Here is a 21,042-nt window from a genome sequence, read left to right as displayed (position 1 = left end):
ACTCTGTCAGCACAATGCAATGAAACCAGAGTTTGCTAAGACAAACAAAACGACAGAAGGGCCATCCATGCAGAAGTTTTACAATCTCTTATTAAAGAACTGATAGGTGAAAGATGGCATGCATGTAAAGAAGTGGTAAGAGGAAAATTCATTGTACTAAATCCTTTTATCGATAAATACATTCCTTAAGTTCCTAGTTAAAAAAATAGAAAAATAACAACAAAGTAAGCTAAAAGAAAGCACAGGGAAGGAAATAATAAAGATAAAAGCAGAAATTAACATGGGAGAAACTAGTATAAAAGAGACCTAAATAATAAACACAGTTCTGTTCTTTTTGAGAAAATTTGCAAAATAGATAAATCACTAGCTAAGGTGATCAAAAAAAAAAAATGAGAAGGCATAAATATACACAATAAGAAATGATAAGTGGAAAACAACCATTGAAATAGAAGAAATGTTTTAAAAACCCAAGAGACTGCCATGTAGAGTTACATGCAAATACATTTGAAAACCTAGATAAAATGGACAATTTTATAGGGAAACAGAGATTGCCAAAATTGATCCCGCTAAATTAGAAAGCGTTAACAGACCAGTATCCAGAGAAGAAATGGGGAAATTTATTTAAAAATTACCTTACAAAAAAGCACCAAATTCAGATGGCTTCCCAAGAGAATTCTAACAAATTTCAAAAACCAGGTAGTCTCAATGCTCTGTGAATTATTCTAGAGTATTGAAAAAACTTTAAGAAGCAAGTTTAACACTGATACCTAAATGAGAAAAAACAGTACAAAGAAAGAAAACTGTAGACCAGGATTACTCATGAATACAAAAATTCTAAAAGAAGCGTCAGAAGCAAACAGAATCCAACACCACATTAAGAAAATAATATACCATGATTAAGTGAGATTTACTCCAGGAATGCAAGGTTGGTTTTATATGAGGAAATTATTAGTATTATATTAATAATATCATTGATTTATATCATATTAATAAATCTAATAAAATAAATCATATTATCTCCATAGATGCTAAAAATGTCTTTGACAAAATTCAACACACATTTATGATAAAAAACATTTGAAAAAAATGGGCATTGAAGGATGCTTTCTTAACATGATAAGATATATGTACCTTAACCTTCAGGCTGATATCCTATGTAATGGAGTCACACTAGAAGCATTTCCACTACGATCAGGAGCAAGGCAAGGATGTCTACTCTTATCACTACTACTCAACACTGTGTGAGAGGTGTTAGTCAATGCGACTGATAAGTAAATCAGTTAGAGGCATAAGATTGAGTAAAGAAGTGAAACTGTATTTGCAGATGATATAATAGTATACCTGACAAACCCCAAAGACTCAATGATAAAATTAATTCAACCAATAAAATAATTCAGTGAAGTAGCAAGGTATAAAATTAACATGCAATAATATTTCATATACAAATACAAAATAAATAAAATACATAATGGTAGAGAAAATTCCATTTACACTAACAACAAAGAAGATTAAAAATTTAGGAATTCATTTAATAAGAAATGTGCAAAACCGATACGAAGAAAATTTTGAAAGCTTCGTAAAAGACACTTGAACAAATGAAAAGACATCCTGTGTTCCTGGGTAGGATGACTCAGCATTATCAAATGTTACTTCTCCCAGAGTTAATTTATAAATTCAATGTAATGCCAATAATAATGTCAACAAACTATTTTATAGATTAGTAAGTTACTACTAAAGTTCATATGGAAAAACAACCAACCAAGAATAGCCTGGAAAAAGAAAACACAAGGGAGACTAGCCCCACCAAACATTAAGACAAACTATAAAATCTGTATAATTAAAAGAAGATGGTGCTCAGGCATGAATAGACTAGCGGAATAGAATAGAAAGTCTATAATTAGATCCAAATACATATGGAAATCTATAGATGATAATAATGGCATCTCGTGGATTAGAGACTGAGTGGGAAAAAAAATGAAACCATACAAGCACTAGAAGAAACTACGGGTGGATTCCATATTAACCTTGGTGTAGGAAAAGTCTATTAAACTGCGACAAAATCCAGAGGCAATGAAAGAAAGATGGTAACTTTGACTACATAAAAATAAAAGTGTTACGTGATTAAAAACACATGATAATGTTACATATAACAACTGAAAAACTGGGAGAAAATATTTGCAACATATACCCCTGATAGAGAACTAAGATCCTTAATATACAAAGAACTCTTAACACTTGAGGGACAAAAAAAAAAGGCGGGGGAAACACAATGAGGGACAAAAAGAAAAACGGGGGAAAAGTCATGAGCGGACAATTCAGAACAAAGATATAAAAATTGTCCTCAAACTTATGAAAAAATGTTCAAACTTACTTGTAACTAGAGAAATGGGATTTACAACACAGATATCATTTTTCTCCTATTAGACTGGAAATAATTTTAAAAGATATGATGACAAATTTTGTTGGTGGGCGATGAGGAAACGTGCCTTCTCCTACATTGTTGGTGGGAATCTAAGTTGCTTCAACCTTCTAGAGAGAAATATGGCAAAATCTAACAAAACTACATATATGCATACCTTTTGACCCAATAACCCCACCTCTAGGAACCTACCCTGAAGATGCAACTCCAACAAAATGAAATACATATGTAAAGATTATTCTTTATGGCAATATTTATAATTGCAAAATATTGAGAATGGCTTAAATATCCATATATACGGGTGAATGGTTCAATAACCACCGTACATCCGCATGATGTACCATACAGTAGTACGCAGCCGTGCAAAAGAATGAGGAAGAGATCTCTGAATTGATGTGGAGCAACTTCCAGGACACACCGTTAAGCGACAACAGTAAAGTGCAAAAGAGTTCCTATTGTATGCTACCCTCCATGGAAATATGAAGGCGATAGAAGAAGATATACAGGTGTTTGCTCATTCATACAAAAGAAATAGAGGAAAGATAAACGTGAAACTCAAGAGAATGGCTGCCGACAAGGTGCGGGCGGGAAAGAGGTGGTGGGGATGGGGCCGAGGTAGAGGGATGAGCAGCACGTTGCACGTCTCTGATGTTATCTCCAAAATAACCACTGTGTTCTCCTTCAAATAAATTCCCTTTCATCTTTTTTTTTTTGCTGTGGTTTTCAAAAAATGCAAATTGAACCTTATCTGTAGAATGGGAAACTTGCTTGGAAGGGGCTTCATTCTATTTTTCTTTTTTTCCAACACTGCATCTCGTAGCGCAGGTTGCTTTTCTCCGAAGGAACACCTATTTTTTTGACTGGCCATTCTGGCTGTAATGCATCATCATTAAGTTCTTCTCCTTTCTCTTTTCTTTGTTTGTGGAACTGGAGAACGGATTCATTTGGCTTTTCTTCCTAACTATTGTTTTTGGTCTGTCTTTCTAGCCACTGGTGTTGCCAATCTTGTCTCCTCGTCAGTCTTGGGCTTTTATGAAAGTGTTCAGTGTCCTGAAGCGAAAGTAACTTGTCTCTGGGCCCATTGGTGCTGTTCCAATATATTTCATTTTTGGGCTTTCCTGGGGCAGCACTATGTTTGTTCCTCAGTTGGAGGAAAGTCCAGGCAGATTTTCTGGAAGCCTTCCTGGGTTAGAACCTGATTAGTGCTGAGGGTGGCAGTTTTGGCTTCCACTCCTTCGTGAGCATGCTATCCGATTCTTGGAAAGTTCTTGCTGTTCTTCATGGAAAAGTGGTACACGTAAGCCCATTCACCACTGGCATCCTCCTCTTCCCTGAGATTGGTACTTTCCCACGCATCTTCAGCATTCTCTTCCTTTTTCTCAATTCCGGAATGTCTGCTCCTGAGATGCAATCTTTAGCATCTAATTCTCCATATTCTTGCACTCTCGCTTCTATTGAGGGCTCTGTAGGCTTACCCTAGAATTTCTTCTGCAACATCTGAGGATTTGGTGCTTGGAAGAGCTGAATCACAGTTGTAGCAGACCTCATCCCACTCTTATCTTTGGGGGTTATTTCCTCAGGACACAAGGGCTGCAGCCTGGCTCACTTCTCAGAAAACCCACACTGACAAACCCACCAACCCATCTGAGCACGGCTGGCATACTCGTGGGTGTCTCTTAATTTTTAAGCCAGTCAGAATTGGTTTCTGCTATTTGAAATCAAAAGAAAATTAACTGTAGTAATCAGAGCTGCATTTATAACTTGTAAAATTCCATTGTTGCTGCTTATGATTTGATATCTTTTAGTTCAAAGATTTGAAGTGTTAGTTATTAGTGCTTGCTTTTCAATGTTTGATTTCTTTGGAATTTAAGACTTTTGGTTTTGATTACATTGGTTGCCAATTTTTTCAGTGGTTTAGTAATAAACATTTATTCATTTACTTAAATGGGATTAATTTGGCTAGTTCACATAGATTAAAGTTTAATATCCAGATTGGCTAAATTTAGCTTCTTCCAGGAAATGAGAGTCTAGAATGGTTGTGATTGTGAGAAGTCATTTATTGAAATTAATCTTGGATTTGGTGAGCTGAGTGATATTCGCTAGTTCAGGGTTCTCAGTATCACAGAGGTTTTCCAACCAAAGGTTTAATAGAAATCCCTAATTTTAACACTGTGTAGGCATGAAACACCGAGGTTGAACCTCCAGGTTTGAGGTTAACAGTTTAAACAAAGTAATTCCAAAGGGAAAGTTTTTTTTTTTTTTACTAAATTCCTTGGTGACAAAAATGGGAACCATATTTGCAGCAACTAGGACAGTTACTGGCGAGCTATAATTTAAGGAAATCTGACTCGAGAGAGGGAGGGCTTGTGGAATCGCTCCTGCTGAGAGAAACATGTCCTGAGTCTTTCCTGGCTTGGCTTTTCTACTAACTAGCTGTGTGCCCTTGAGCAAATTAGCTTTTCAATGCTTCAGGTCTGTCAGCCATGAAACCGAGACGTTTATATTTTCTCTAACTCCCTCGTAGGATATATGAAAATCCACACTTGCCAAAAAATTAGATGAAGAAATGAGTATTTGTATTAAATAATTTTTATAAGAATATATCAAAAGAAATCTTTTATTTTTGGAGCTCCTAAGAAATGAACGTATATTCTTTATATGCTATTAATTATGTGATGGCATATGGAAATTAGCACGTAGGCATTCAATAAATGTTGAATGAATGAAAAAAGATGAAGAAGAATCTCTCAAACATTTAAAAGCTGCAGTCAGTTAAAGAATTTTAAGAAATGATGGTAAAGATAAGTCATAATACTATAAAATTCATTAAGAAAATATGACATATGATTTGGTTTAGACAAGTTTCAAGAACGTGTATGTTGGATAAAGTCAGATTCCTCTTTAGATCCACTGAGAATTTCACTGGACTTGGTGATTAAACAAACTTTTGAGCAAAAGAGAAATACGATTAATTATTTAGAATAAGTTATAAAGATTAAAACAGAACATAAGATATGGAACTCTTGTATTACAGTATGATAAAAAGGAATCATCAGGTTAATACATGGCGGTAGTTTCCAATGTACATTAGTCTGTTTTGTGAAAACAACCATTAAAAAAGAGAGACACTGAAAGTTGCCATTTTGTGCTGGCAGTACACTTCTTGTCTATTTTCTCAAAATCAAAAGCTCCATGCTGATTGATTTATCAAATCTGTAGAATGTTGACAGTGTAGAGAATGTATATACATCTCTTTTATCAGGTGGTTTGCTCTTCTGTCATTTCTTTTGTCTATATTTGTTCTTTCTAATCCTTTTCTCACTGTGAGAGATTCCATGTGCCCTCACTCCCATGGGAACTTATTCTCCGGTCTTAGCTGGTTGGATGGGTGTACATAACTGACTCAAGGGCAGTGGGCTGAACAGATTAGTTGGGCCAATTAGAGTGCTTTGTTGTGAATTTAGAGTTCATGAAACTGAAGACTAAGTTGGTTGGTGTTGAGAACTACAGCCGGTCAGATGAAGAACCAGAGAGGTCCTGTAGCGTTGGAACTGATGCCGCCATAATACCCAACTGAAAGTGATGGGCAAAGATGCACTGGAAAGGAGAGGTACATGGGTGGACAGAGAGAGGGAGAGAGGGAGGAAGAAAGAGAGAGAGCCAGAGAGAAAGAGAGAGAAAATACTTTCAGCTCTCAGCCCCTGGTCTCTGTTCTCTTGAGGCCAGCTGCTTTGGTTCCTTTCCTTTGGTCTCTGTGGGATTCTTTTGTATTCTGCAATGTCATTATGGTCCTCATACTACCTCGAATGATCCTTTATTTCTTAGAATAACTTTAATTAAAATACTTCAGATTATCCTCCCTGAGGCTACTTTATGTGGTTAACATAGCATGATATTTAGAAAATTCATACTTCCATTATTCATAAACAACTTTGAATTCTTTAGAAGGAAAAGCAAATTTATCCATTCTGTACAACTGTTCATGGACCACACACATGCAAAGCTCCGTGATGGAGGCGGACTCACCCACTGTTAATCTGCCTGTGACATTTCCTCCAGAGTTGCATGCGTTTACAGTCACATTCTTAGCTGACTGTAGAAGCAGCGAGGAGTCCTGGAAAGGGATTTACAAAATTAGCCAAATACATGCTATTTAAAATGACTGTATCTTTATATTTGTGTATAAATTTAGGATTTATATAAAATAATTTCTCCATAGTCACAGATCCTGTGATCCCATAAATTTGTGGCTAAAATTATTTTTAAAACTTGAATTATGTTATGTTAAGGGGTTAATGTATTAACTTTTTTTCATAAAATATAGTAATCTCACGGGTTTGTAGTGCTTGTGTCCACTGGGTACAATGTGTCAAGTCAGTTCTCCAGGGGAAGATCTCAAACAACCAAGTTTTAATCAGTGTTTTTCCTTTCCAAGGAATTAAAATTTCATTTATTATTTATGTCCAGGATACGATATATTTTAAGAAGATAAATCAGAGAATTAGTTCTTCTATAATAAATACCATGTTTCTAATTTTCAAAATGCAAAGGCTTCTCACAATTTCAAAATAGCTTTTAAAATTTGTTGGATGCCTATGTTTTTGAGCTTTTTGTTGGAAGATAAAGTAGCTTTACGAGCACGTAAGTGCTTTCTGCGGCATCATAATTCTGAGTGGATGGTTTTGTTTTCCAGAAGAGTGCTTGCTTTTATAGAAACAATTTTCTTCAGAAGGAATGCAGCAATTTGCCTGTTGAATTCAGGTGGGTTTACGGTTCACTCAGAGGGAACCAAATATCTTCCAAAGTTGAATAATGTAATTGTTCAAAAGGAAAGAAGTTTCAGGAACACTTTGGAACTCTAGCAGGTCAGAAATCCTCCAACTTGCTCTGTGGAAGCAGCTGAATCTATCAGCATCTCATATTTTATCCAATGATGTGACCATAATACTTGTTTTTGCATTGTGAGAAAATAACTAGCATGATAATGAGTTAACAATTTACCAACAATTTTAGCACCCATCCTCTCGTTTTATCCTCCACATTTTGAAGTAGGTACCATTACCCCTAATATAGAGATGAGGAAATTGAGTCCAAAGAGATTAAATTACAGCTCACTCAAAGTCACAGCTAGCAAGTGACAGTTCCATGATGGAACCCAGTCTTTAGATGCCAACTCTTTTTACCATTCTCCTGGAATGGGAGGACAGGGCACAGGTTAGACCTGTGAGGTCCACTCCCACGCATGGACAAAGCAAGCTATTCTGGTAACCACTCTGGTTGTCTGGTCCAATACTTACCCTCAAACCCTTTTCTTTTTCTGCCTTCTACTTCAGGAGTTGGAAAGGCTAATTGCTTTCTCAGCCTGCCTTGAAGCTGGGGGACCCAAGTGACATAATTCTGGTCAATGAGATGTAAGCCAACATCTGCTGAGGCTGGGGCTGGGGTTTCTAGGCAAGCTTTTCCTTTCCTGATGAAAGGGATGCAGGCACTGGCACTGCACATTTCCCCGGTCACATGCTTTGCATGTGGCCTAGAAGACATCTAGTGCACAGGAGAGACAGGAGGATGGCACATATCTGGCTCCAAGGTTGCTGAGTGGTGAACTGATGCCATAGCTACCCCTTCTAGCTTCTTGTTACGTGAGCATAAAAGTTCCTATTAGGTTGTGCCACTGCTGAGGTAGACTTTCTGTTACTCACAGTATAAAGCAGAAATTGCCCTGTAAGAATATTAACAACAAAATGATCGAAACATTCCCCGTATTACTTAACAAAAGCTCTTGTATTGAATGGCACATGTTCTATAATCTACATTTTTGATAAAACAAGAACTTAAAACTATTAACAGGTGCATAAAAAATGTTTATTGTGGAGTAGAGGGGCATTATTTCCATTCTCTAGATGAGGCAGCTGAGATCTACAGCTTGTGAATGAATTTTCAGTTTTCGTAAGTAGCTAGTGATATCCTTTAGAAAAATTTTATGTCATTTATAGAATGTCAGTGAGGTAGAAAGAGAACATTTAATTTTTCCCTTCATCTGAATTGAATTCTGACTGTATTTATTGGATAAAAACAATGTATCATTCAACACTATATTTAGCCTTAGGAAGTAGATAAAAGAGCCACAGAACATGATAGCTTTTCTCCAGAGTGTGTGACCTAGATAAATAGCTGTGAGAGAGATGCATAAAAAGACCATTAACAACTAAGGATGTGTTGGTAGGGCCCAAAGATAGATGACAACTGTCCTGAGAGTTCTCAACAATCCCCTGTGGCCACTTCATACGCCTGCATAATTAACTACTTCACATTTGAACCTAAGATGGGAATGGCAGAGGCTGATTTAGTCACTGAAGCAGGATGCCTATGTTAAGAATTCTGTTAGACAGTATGTAGACAATTATATTTACTGGCATAAAGTTATTCAAAATATTCCCTTACCATTCTTTGAATGTCGGTAGGATCCTTAGTGGTGTCTCCTCTACTATTTCTGATATTGGTCATTTGTGTCCTGTCTTCTTAATGATTAGTCTGGTTAGAGTTTGATCAATTTCTATTGATCTTATAAAAGAACCAACTTTTGGTTTCACGGTTTTTCTCTACTGTTTTCAGGATTTCTATTTTATTGATTTCTGCTTTTTATTCTTTCATTCCTTCTCTTACTTTTGGTTTAATTTGTTCTTTTTCTAGTTTCTCAAGGAGTACGCTGAGGTCGTTGATTTTCTTGTTTTCTAATATAGGCATTCTTACAAGTTTCCCTCTAAGCACTGCTTTAACTACATCCTCCCAAATTTCACATATTGGTTTTTTTCATTTTTATTCAGTTCAAAATACTCTCTAATTTCCCTTTTGATTTCTTATTTGACCCATGGATTATGTATGTGTTTTATTTAATTTCCAAATATTTGGAAAATTTTCAGATATTTCTGTTACTGTTTTCTTGTTAAATTCATTGTGGCTAGATAACATATGCTATGTGATTTGAATGCTTTTAAATTTATTGAGGTTTGTTTTATAGAACAAAATATGATCTTGATATATTCCTTGTGCATTTGAAAATAACTTGTCTTCTGTTTTAGCAGGGAGGGCTCTGTGAATGTTAATTAGATCAAGTAGGTTGATTGTGTTGTTCAAGTCTTCCTTATCCTTATTGATTTTCCATTTGTTCTATCAGCTATTGAGAGAGGGATGTTGAAATCTCTGACTATAAATGTGGATATTTCTATTTTTTTCTTGCAATTCTATCAGTTTTTGCTTCATGTATCTCGAAGCTCAGATATTACGTTTATAAATATTTGGCTATGTAAATATTGATGAGTTTACTACTGTATCATTTGAAATGACCTTCTGTATCTCTGAGATCTTTATCTCTTTGCTCTGAAATCTGCTTTGTCTGTTATTATTATAGCCAATCCAACTTTCTTTTGATTAGTGTTAGTATTGTATATCTCTTTTTATCCTTTTACTTTTAACCTATTTGTGTCTTTATAATTAAGGTGAGTTTTTTGTAGGTGGCATATAGTTAGTCTCGCTTTTTCATTCAATATGACAATCTCTGCCTTCCAATTGGAGTGTTTAGACTATTTGTATTTTATATGATTTTTGATATGGCTTGGTTTAAATCTATCAATTTGCTACTTGTTTTCTATTTATCCCATTTTCTCTTTGTTTCCTTTGTCTTCTTTCTTTCGGATTGAGTGAGTATAATTTACGATTTCATTTTATCTTCTTTGTTGACATGTTAGCTATACTTTGTGTGTGTGTTTACTTTAGGATTTATACTATACATCTTTAACTTATCACGGTCTGTCTTCAAGTAATCTTATGCCACTTCATGTATGCTGTAAGAACATTATAACAGTACTTTCATTTTTTCTCTCAGGGTCTTTGTTTAATTGTTGTCATATATTTTGCTTCTATCCTTGTTGTAGCCCCCAAAATACATTCTTATTATTTCTTCTTTGGTAGTCAACTATTTTCTAAAATGTTTAAAATTTAAAAATTACTATTTTCTGTTTACCCACATATTTCTAGTATTTATTCTTTTGTGAAGATCCAGATTTCCATCTGGCATCATGTTCACTTTGCATGAAGGACTTTCCTTAACATTTCCTGTAGTGCCAATCTGCTGAAGTACATTTTTTTTTCAATTTTAGTAAGTCTGAAAAAAGATTTTATTTTGGCTTTGTTTTTGTAAGATATTTTTGCTAGGTATAGGATTCTAGGTTGGCTGGTTTTGGTTTTTGTTTTAGTACTTTATAGTTGGTGCTTTGCTGTCTGACTTGAATTGTTCCTGACTAGAAGTCTGCTGTCATCCTTTCCTCTGTTCTTTTATAGGTAATATGTCCTTTTCCTCTGGCTGCTTTGAAGATTTTCTCTTTATCTCTAGTTTTAAGCAATTTAATTATGATGTGGCTTGATGTAGTTTTCTTCTTGTTTCTTTTGTTTGGGGTTCAGTAAGCATGTTTGATATGTGGGTTGAAAGTTTTCATAACACTTTGAGAAAAGTCACACATTATTTTTTTCAAATAACATTTGTCCTCTCTTCTCTCTGCTGTCCTTTGGGGATTCCAATCACATGCATATAGGATGCCTTGACTTTGGCCCTCAGTTCACTGAGACTCTGTTAATTTTTTCCAGTCTTTTTCGTCTATGTTCCATTTTGATTAGGAGCTATTGCTACATCTTCAAATTCACTAATCTTTTCTTCTGTAGTGTCTAGTCTGTTGTTAATTTGTTAATCCCACAAATTAACTTTTTTAAAAAAAATCCATGTGTTCAACTTTCTATCTCTAGAAGATTAATCTGTTTTTTTCCTGTTTTTCCCACTTTCATGTCTCTCCTTAATGTGCTCATGCCTTCCTTGATCTTTGTGCCCAGATGGAACATAGTTTTCTTGAGCTTCAGTCTGGGACACAGTAAGTCACTTGGAAAAGTATGATGCTGTCAAGGCTTCCTGTGAAGCTTTGTTAGATGAGACCAGCCCAGCATTCATTCTAGTGCTGATCTTGTGCCACTGCTGAGCCAATCCCCTTTGAGCATTCTACCCGATGCCCCATGACTTATGAAGTTTTCCCACTCTGGCTGGTGGAAATATGAGCTGTTCCCAAACGTCTGTGAACTCCACGGATTGTTCCTTCTGTTCCTGTTGAGTGGTTATTTCCTCGGTCTCAGGTGGCTTCCTCACACACACAAGCACTGATAACTGTATACCTACAGACTCAGTGTGGGGGGTGGTAAAGGGAAAGTGAACTCTGTAACCTCTGGAGCTCTGTCAGTGTATGGCAGCTCCCTCCTCTATGATACTCTGCCTGTGAACTTTAGGTTGGCTGGTTTTTCCTGGACGCCCAACTCTGTCTCCTCAACTCAGGGTGTATGCTCACATCTTCATTGGCCCCCTCCCTCACTGTGGCCTTAGAAACTCTCTCCAGGCAGTGACCTGGGGCAATCCTAGGGCTCACCTCTTTTGTTTCCCTCTTTCACAGATAACTGCCCTGACTGCCATTGTCTAATATTTGAAAACTGCCCTAGTCCATTTGGGCTGCTATAACAAAATGCCAGAGACTGAGTGGCTTATAAACAGCAAACAGTTATTTCTCACAGTTCTGGAGGCTGGGAAGTCCAAGATCATGGTGTTGGCAGATTCGGTGTCTGGTGAGACTCATTTTCTGGCTCACAGAGGACATTTTCCAGCTGTAATCTCACATGGTGGAAGGGGCAAGGGAGCGCTCTCAGGGTTCTTTTATAAGAGCACTAATCTCATTCATAAGGGCTCCACCCTCAGGACCTAATCACATCCCCAATCACTTCCTCACCTCCTAATACTATCACCTTGGGGGGTAGGATTTCAACATATGAACATTCAGACCATAGCAAAAACCATTGTTTGATATAGTTTTTCAAATTTTCAGTTGTTTAATGAGAGTGGGTAAATCTATTCACTGTCATTTCTGCCCTCTAATACCTGTTTTGATTCATAATTTCTTGTTCTTTTAATGAAAACTACTCAAAAATAGCTTTATCTCATTGAGATTCTTAAGTGTGCTTTTCCAGTCATTTTCAGATGCATTATTTTTACTCAGTTGGAAGCTAATTCTCTTTTTTGTAGATTTTATTTGGTACTCTTCTTTTAGATGAAGTTTTCCTTATGCGGTTTGAAGTTTCAGTCTCGGTCTCCCTGTGTGGATGTATTTTAATTTCTGTGCTTACCCAGCCTGTCTAGAGGCTTTACTATTGTTCCCAGTCTGACCTCAGGGTCCCAGTCTCATAATGGTGGCTCAGGGCCACTGTCCTCAGTGATATTCCAGTCCTGGTCTGGCGTCTTTGGGGGTTCTTCCACACAGATATGCAGCTGTATTCAAGTTTGGGCAGTAGTTGCAACTATTTTCTGCCCTTGATTGCTGCCTCAGGCAATGGGCCTGACTGGAGTCCCAGTCATATAGATGACATTTTAATCTCTGTTCCTCCATGAGCTTTGCTTGTAAACTGCCCCTGCCTCTTTTCAGGGTTGTCAACTTTGAAGACAATCATTTCCAGTAAAGCTTTATCACTGTATGTTTCTGTTTCATTTCATTCTTGACCAGGTCTGTATGTTTTTAAATACAACCTTCTTTTGTTTTTTCAGATGTGATTGCTTTGTGTTTGGGTTAATGGGCAGGGTGGATGGGTTTAAATCACAAACCCCAGGCACAGTGTTGACAGGAGCTCTTGTATTAATTTTGAAGGGGTACAGAGTAATCAGGTACCATGTCAGATTATGTTTATAATGAAGAAATTCTCTCAGCTCAGCAATATAAATAAATGATCTGTCAAATTTTGCAAATTCATAAGGTAATTTCTGTAATTTTATGGAAAATTACTTTCTAGACTCATCTTCGAAAAGGAAACATAACTAATACATCAGTGCATATAGAAATTACAAGGCATAATTTTGTTCAGGTATCCCTATTATTAGAAACCATATTAGTTACAAAATACTTTACAGCTCTGTTATCACATAATATTATTCCACATGTTTTCTTAATTTTATGTATTGATTGACATATCACATTAATGCATCATTGTGACATTTTAATATGTGATTATCTAAAATAATTTACATAATTTTGCTCCCTGGTTTTTTAAAAAACTACACAGTGGAGATGAAAAAGTCTGATAAGGTATAACTAAAAGTATTATTAGTTCAAGAACCTTAAATTTGCTACCATCTAATCACCTGATTTCAGTACCCAGGCTACTCTACCAGTCTCCTCTCTTCAGAAACACAGTAGGGGATCAGCCAATGACTCTGGGGGGAAAAACAGCTAAGTTCTAGTATTTGAATTGTTTGTTTACATCTGACTTCCTTTTTACAAAAGCTTGTGTTAATGTCCTATCTTCCCATACGATAGAGCTATTCAGTACAGTGAAATGCCATCATGACTAATGTAGTGTATTATCTGAATAAGCTCACAGGATCAGGCTCACACGTGTATCAATCAGCCTGTGATAGTCCCGGTCATTTGCCTGCTTACTGTGAGCTGAGATTCTACCCGAAGTAACTCGATAGTGCCTGTTAACTACCTATGCGCTTTGTCCTCTCTGGGATCTCTCCTCTGCAGTCAGTGTCTACGTGTCAGTCGCCTGCCCCCTGCCCGTATCATCTTGCAGTTGGTAGCAGAGCCTGGTGATTGCTCTGCCGTCTGATTTAGTCGTGTGCTGTCTCTCCTCACAGGACTGCGTGTTTCTCAGCCGTAGGCCTTTCGTTTCCTTTCTAATTGCCCTGGAGTAGCTGGTACAGCCTCTTTATGAAGGAGATACTGACATATCCTTTCAGGTCTAGAAATATGGGAGGAAAATGAAGAGTGTACTCTTCATACAACTGGTAAGTTATAGTTGATCAAGTTTAATATTTTATTTAGATAATATCAGCTCATCAGGAATCTAGCAAAATGTTTGTCTCTACCACAAAGTCCATAGCATCACATAAGGAAAAATAAAACATATTACAAAGATTGTTTATCTATATTTTATGCTTGGCTCTACTTATTACAAATTCCATGGAGGTAAATGAATTGATAATATTGAGGTAGATTTACTTTTAAAGTCACACAATTATTTAATGATGATGCTTAATCTATTTATGGAGAATCCTACAAGACCAGAATGTATAATTAGTATAATTAGTGCAGAACATACTACTATGGGACTAATTTCTTTCTAAGCTTCTCAGATAATTTTAAATGCCTTGAAATAAGAATATCTAAATTACTTGCACTAATGGAAATAAGCTTAGATTTTTTTAAATTTTTTTAAGACTGGCACCTGAGCTAACAACTGTTGCCCATCTTCTTTTTTTTCCTTCTTCTTCTTCTCCCCAAAGCTCCCCAGTACATAGTTGTATATTCTAGTTGTGGGTCCTTCTGGTTGTGCTACGTGGGACACTACCTCAGCATGGCTTGATGTGCGGTGCCATGTCCGTGCCCAGGATCCGAAAGGGTGAAATGCTGAGCTGCCAAAGCACAGCGCGCAAACTTAACCACTTGGCCATGGGCTGGTCCCTCAATCGTTTTTGATGAAGCTTTTAATTACCAAACCTTTATTATAATCTAAATTACTGAGGCCACCAAATTCAGATCTGAAGCACACGAAAGTGGACACTTTAGAACGTAATATCAGAAATAAGTTCCCTAACATCATAGCCAAGCTTTCTATAAAGAGTATATCATAAATATGTGCGCATGTATACATTCTAAGAACTCTCCTCTGAAATGTATTGAATTTCTGTGTTTAACCATTATTTATTCTTCATAAAACACAAATTATTTAAATGTTTCTTCATTTACTTACCACTCTAGAGTGTATTTCTTTGGCATACAATGAGAATAAAAATTCTGATTCTCCTTCCAGGCGAAGTCCATCTTTCATAACACGCAAGTGACCCATTCCTGTCTGTTAAAAACATAGGACAATAGGGATTTTGTTATTGCTTTCTTTTCCATTTCATTTCAACTTAAATTACATATGCATTTTCATAGATTTCCTATTGGTACTTTTCTGTTCTCTTAAATGTTTTATTTAAAACTTTACTTGTTTTTATGTTTTAATATTCAATATTTTCTTAAGCCTTGTGTAAATACAAAGGACTGTTTAGGAAACACATACGCGATTTAAAGAATCACTTTACAATAAATACCCAAGAGCCCACCACCATGTAAGAAAAAGAATCTTACTGTTACTCATTAAATATTGTTCTTATTAAGATGCAGTAAAATGGACTCTTTTGAGGTGTACAGTTCTCTGAGTTTTAACACATGTAACCACCAACACAATCAGGATATAGAAGAGTTCCATCACCATTACCCCCTAAATACCCCAAATACCTTTTTAAGGCTTCAAGTGTATCATGTGGGTTCACAATGTGGCAAATATTTATTGGGCATTTCTTAAGTGAAAAGCAATATAGGAGGGGCCACTTCTGCGGCCGAGTGGTTAAGTTCCTGTGCTCCACTTTGTGGCCCAGGGTTTCACTGGTTCGGATCCTGGGCACGGATGTGGCACCGCTCGTCAAGCCATGCTGGGGTGGCATCCCACATTCCACAACTAGAAGGACCCACAACTAAAAATACACAACTATGTACCGGGGGGCTTTGGGGAGAAAAGGGAAAAATCAAAATTTAAGAAAAAAAGAAAAGCAATATAGGAGGACGTGGAGCTCTACGCAATGTGCCTGTTCTCAAGGAGTTTCCAGTCACGAAGAATTCCACGGAATGACAGAAGACAATTCTGTAGATCTCCAACTACCATCACACTATTAAGTTTTGTGGACATTTTAAAACTTCATTCCCTTTGTGTTCTCAGCAGCATTCAACACTAGACCCCTTTCTCCTTGAAACACGATCCTCATTTGGTTTCCATGATACGCTGCTCCCCCAGCTCTCCTCTTACTTCAGGAAACACTTTCTTGGCCTTGTTACACATCATCCTTCTCTAGCCAGCCTTTGACTGCCGGCTTCCTCAAGCTTGGTCCTCGCCCTTTCCTGCATTCCGTCTCTGACATCCTCTCGGCTTCCATTACCATCTCAGTGTGGAAGGCTCACCCATTTTTATTTACAGTTTAGATTCTCTCTTCTGAGCGCCATACCCACATATATGATTGCCTATCTGTTCTGCACTTTTGAATGTCTTGGAAGACCTAAATTCAACAAAATGATCTTCCCTCTCTTTCCCCAGGATAGAGGCAGATAAAAAAAAGGGAGAGCAGAACAGTAGGGAGAATGAAACACAGACAGCGAGGGACAGCTTATACAGAGACAGGTGATTTCCAGGACAGAAATATGTCACTCTGAGCTGATGCCATAGACTTCTCTTTCAAGAACTCTGCTGGTTGGCAAGCCCATTAACAAGAAACAAACGCACTGTGTGATTGCTCCGCATGGTCATGCATCTGAGCCACCCTGTGGTTCTCTCCCCAAACCTAGTTTTGGGAGCAGCAGTTTTCTCACTGTGTTTAACGGAAGCCCCTCACACTGCTGGGCTCGGGCCAAACCCACTGCAGGCAGAGGAGCCCTCCTGAGTCTCTCCCACACGTGTGGAATTTGGTTGGAAGAAAGAGTTTAAAGTCTAAAAAAGTTGACAAGTACTGTTTTACAGTTTCTCACAGGATCCAACCATGCATTTGTAAAGCATGTTTTAGGAAATCCAATCAACATTAGAAATATTGTAAAATCTATCATGCATGGATAACGAGCTAATTTTTTTTTTAAAGATTTTATTTTTCCTTTTTCTCCCCAAAGTCCCCTGGTACATATTTGTGTATTCTTAGTTATGGGTCCTTCTAGTTGTGGCATGCGGGATGCCACCTCAGCATGGCTTCATGAGCGGTACCATGTCTGCGCCCAGGATTTGAACTGGCGAAACCCTGGGCTACCGAAAAAGAGCACGCGAACTCAACCACTCGGCCACGGGGCCGGCCCCATGAGCTAATTTTTAGTAAACAATTCCATTAGAAATTTTATGTCCTACTGTCAATCAAAGTGAAGTTTCAAGATTACAAATTCTAATGTGAAAATCTGCTGCTGAATTTCTGGGTTCAAGTGAACCAATGCCAGAAATTTTCTGGACTCTATTTTATTTATTTTGTTTTGTTTTAAGGAGGATTAGCCCTAAGCTAACATCTGCTGCCAATCCTCCTCTTTTTGCTCAGGAAGACTGGCCCTGAGCTAACATCCATGCCCATCTTTCTCTACTTTATATGTGGGACACCTGCCACACATGGCTTGGTAAGTGGTGCCATGTCCACACTTGGATCCAAACCAGCGAACCCCAGGCCGCCAAACTGGACCATGTGAACTTAGCCCCTCTGCCACTGGGCGGGCCCCTCTATTTTGTTATATCAGGAAAAAACCCCCGAAAAACTAATGCTAATTCTAGCCTCTGAAGTAGCTAATTTACATAACCACACTGTGAAAGCTAAAGGTCCTTGTCCCGTGTCATTTCCTCCTCTGGTTGTCACTTTCCTTTTTTAAAAAATGAGGGCATTGATGAGAGATGGAAGTCTCCTTCCACCTGTAACATTCTATGATTCTAACGAAATGAATTACAAACCTCTGCAAACAACAGATCACTTTACAATGCTTGAAAACAGAAGAATATGCCCATTTGTTTAGTGTTTTTCAAAGTGAGGTATGTTGAGGCATAATTTACAAATAATAAAATTTAATCTTTTTAGTGAACATTTCTGTGAGTTTTCACAAACTTACACGGTTGCGCAACCACCAACACAATCAAGATATGGAACAGTTCTAGAGATCATAAAAAATGGGCCTCTGTACTCACTACCTGCCTGACACTCCCATTCCTTGGCAACCACCGCTTTCTGTCCCTATAAATTTGCCTTTTCCCGAATGTCATATAAATGGAGTCATACGGTATGTAGCCTTTTTAGACTGGCTTCTTTCACTAGAATTACGTATTTGACATTCCTCCATGCTGTGTGTGTGTCAGCAGTTTGTTTCTTTCTGTTGATCAGGAGTAGTCCACTGGATAAATGTACCAGTTTGTTTGTCCATCTGTCAGTTGAAGGACATTTGGGTTGTTTTGATGATTGTGAAAAAAGCTGCTATGTACTTCTGTGTGAACATAATTTTTATTTTTGTTGGGCAAATGCCTAGGAATGGGATTACTGGTTTGTGTGGTAGGTTTATGGTTAACCTTATTAGAAACAAGAAACCGCCAAACCGTTCAGTTTTCCAGGGTGGCTGTGTCTGTACCACTTTGCATTCCCATACGCAAGATACGAGCCTTGTGGCTGCACCGCATTCTTGCCAGCACTGGTATTGTCAGGTTTTTTCTGCATTCTAATAGGTATATAATGGTATCTTATTGTGGTTTTAATTTGTATTGTCCTAATGGCTAATGATGTCAAACATTTTTCATTGTGGTTTTTGCTATCCATATCTCTTCTGTGGTAAAATGTTTAATTTTTTTCTACTCACTGTTTCTTGTCTTATTATTGATATCTTAGTGTTCTTTATACATTCTGGATACAAATCTTTGTTGGTATGTAATTTGTAAATATTTTCACTCAATGTGTAGCTTTCTATTTCTTTAACTGTCTCTTTTGAAGAAGAAAAGCTTTTAATTTTCAAGTTCAATTGATCAATTTTCTCTTTTGTGGTCATGTTTTTGTTATTTTATATGAGATCTTTGCCTAAACCAAGGACATATTTTTTCCTATTTTTTCTTCCAGAATTTTTAGTTTTAGAATACACGTTTATGTCTGTGATCAATTTTTAATTAACTTAGCATATGGTGTAAGATATAGATAGAGATTATCTTGCATATGGCTATCCAATTATTCCAGCACAATTTGGTGAAAATTTTATCCATTCTCCATACTCTTGTAGCTTCGTCAAAAATGAATTGACCATGTGTGGTTCTATTTCTGGATTCTCTATTCTGTCCGTTGACCTATGTGTCTATATTTAGTACACTATATTGATTATTCTAACTTTACAGTAAGGCCTGAAATCATATAGTGGGAGTTCTCTAATTCATTTTTTTCAAAATTGTTTTGGCTACTCTGGTTCCATAAAATTTTTTTATGATGATAAAATTTACATTACAAAGTTTACCATTTTAGCTATTTTTAATTGTATAGTTCAGTAGGGTTAAGCACATTCATATTGTTGTGTAATCACCACCGTCCATCTCTGGAGCTTTTTCATCTTCCCAAACTGAAACTCTGTCCCCTTTGAACAACTCCTCATTCTCCTCTCCCCCTGGTAACCACTGGTCACCCAGCCCCTGGTAGCCACTATTCTACTCTCTGTTTCTATGAAATTGACTGTCTAGGTACCTCATGTAAGTGGAATCATATACAATATTTGTCTTTTTTTGTTTATTTCACTTTATTCTAGTTTCTTGGCCTTTAAATGTAAGTTTTAGAACCAGCTTGTCAAGTCTACAAAAAGATCTGCTGTGATTTTGATTATTATTGTATTGAATATAAGTATCAATCAGGGAAGAATTGACATCTTAACAATATTGAGTCTTTCAATGCATGAACATTATTTCTCCATTTATTTAAGTTTTGAAATTTCTTTCAGCCATGTTTGTAGTTCTCAGTATACAAATCTTACCCATATTTTGCTTGATTTTTACGTAAATACTTCATGTTTCCTGGTGCCATTATAAATGATATTTTTATTTCATACCAACTTTCATTTAGTCACTATTGTTCTGGAATATGCTTTTTCCTTCTTTTATTTTCAAACTTTTTCAATTTTCTTTTAATTATGTTTCTTGAAAGAAGGTTTTAGATGTTATTTTTAAAAATGTAACTTGATAATGTCTATTAATAGTAGAGTTTAATATTCACAGTCCTTGAAATTACTGGAATATTTGGACTGATTTCTACTTATTTTTTTATTTAAGAAAATTTACACTGATTATCTAGTGCAATCTCCCATAACATGGCAATCATCTTGTCAGTCAAATGACCTCTTGAGCTTTGACACCCATACCAAAGCCCTATAAGAATTTTGTGGTTTTAAGAATAAAAATATGTAAGATTCCATTGGGGTCAAGTTTTCTTTTTAAATAAGATTTAAAATAATGAACATTAGGATTCCATCTAAGCTAAAAGTTTTTAGGGTTATTACATGTCTCACAAATCAAAGAAATAGGAAATCCATTTGAGCTGTGAACCCGGGTGCAGATGCAAACTTCTACACCTGGACAGAGACGTAGGCCATGCAATCTCAGGGACCAATGCCCTTTCAAGTTGAAAGCTTTGATGGCATAAGAATGGAAAGAAGAATGAGGCATGAGGATGAGTCTCGGTGTCTGGCTTCAGGTCTCACACTGCTGGTGATCCTGCACATACCCAGGTTCAACTGAGGTCATCACTGACATGCCAGGTGCTTAGATGGCCTCTGTGAAGTGGGATAATTTCCTGAAGGGCATATGAATCTTTCAATCCCAGGAAGATTAAGAAGCACAGAGAGGTTTAAGAGATTTATAACCATAACATCATTTTTGTTAGAGGGATATGTATATGTGATATTCTATAGATTTTCTGTATATGAAAATTTAAAATTTTCATTTCCGAATGTGTGATGAGCTTGTTTCCTTTGTTTTCC

The 21,042-nt window shown here is 36.8% G+C and overlaps 1 protein-coding gene across 2 annotated transcripts in view; it reads right to left on the bottom strand.

Moving 5' to 3' along the window:
* Positions 1-21,042, bottom strand: part of SGCG (sarcoglycan gamma) — a 149,723-nt gene that overhangs the window by 40,690 nt on the left and 87,991 nt on the right. For both annotated transcript variants that reach the window (XM_070578591.1, XM_070578592.1), the window contains exons 3-4: positions 15,248-15,349; positions 6,446-6,533 (exon numbers count right to left, since the gene is read on the bottom strand). In XM_070578591.1, coding sequence (XP_070434692.1) covers positions 6,446-6,533; positions 15,248-15,349 — 190 coding nt within the window. The remainder of the gene's footprint in view (positions 1-6,445; positions 6,534-15,247; positions 15,350-21,042) is intronic.

This window comes from Equus przewalskii, chromosome 16 (assembly GCF_037783145.1).
Source record: "Equus przewalskii isolate Varuska chromosome 16, EquPr2, whole genome shotgun sequence".
Taxonomy (NCBI): domain Eukaryota; kingdom Metazoa; phylum Chordata; class Mammalia; order Perissodactyla; family Equidae; genus Equus; species Equus przewalskii.
The sequence above is the reverse complement of the archived record's forward strand: the minus strand, read 5'-3'. Positions and strand labels throughout refer to the sequence as shown.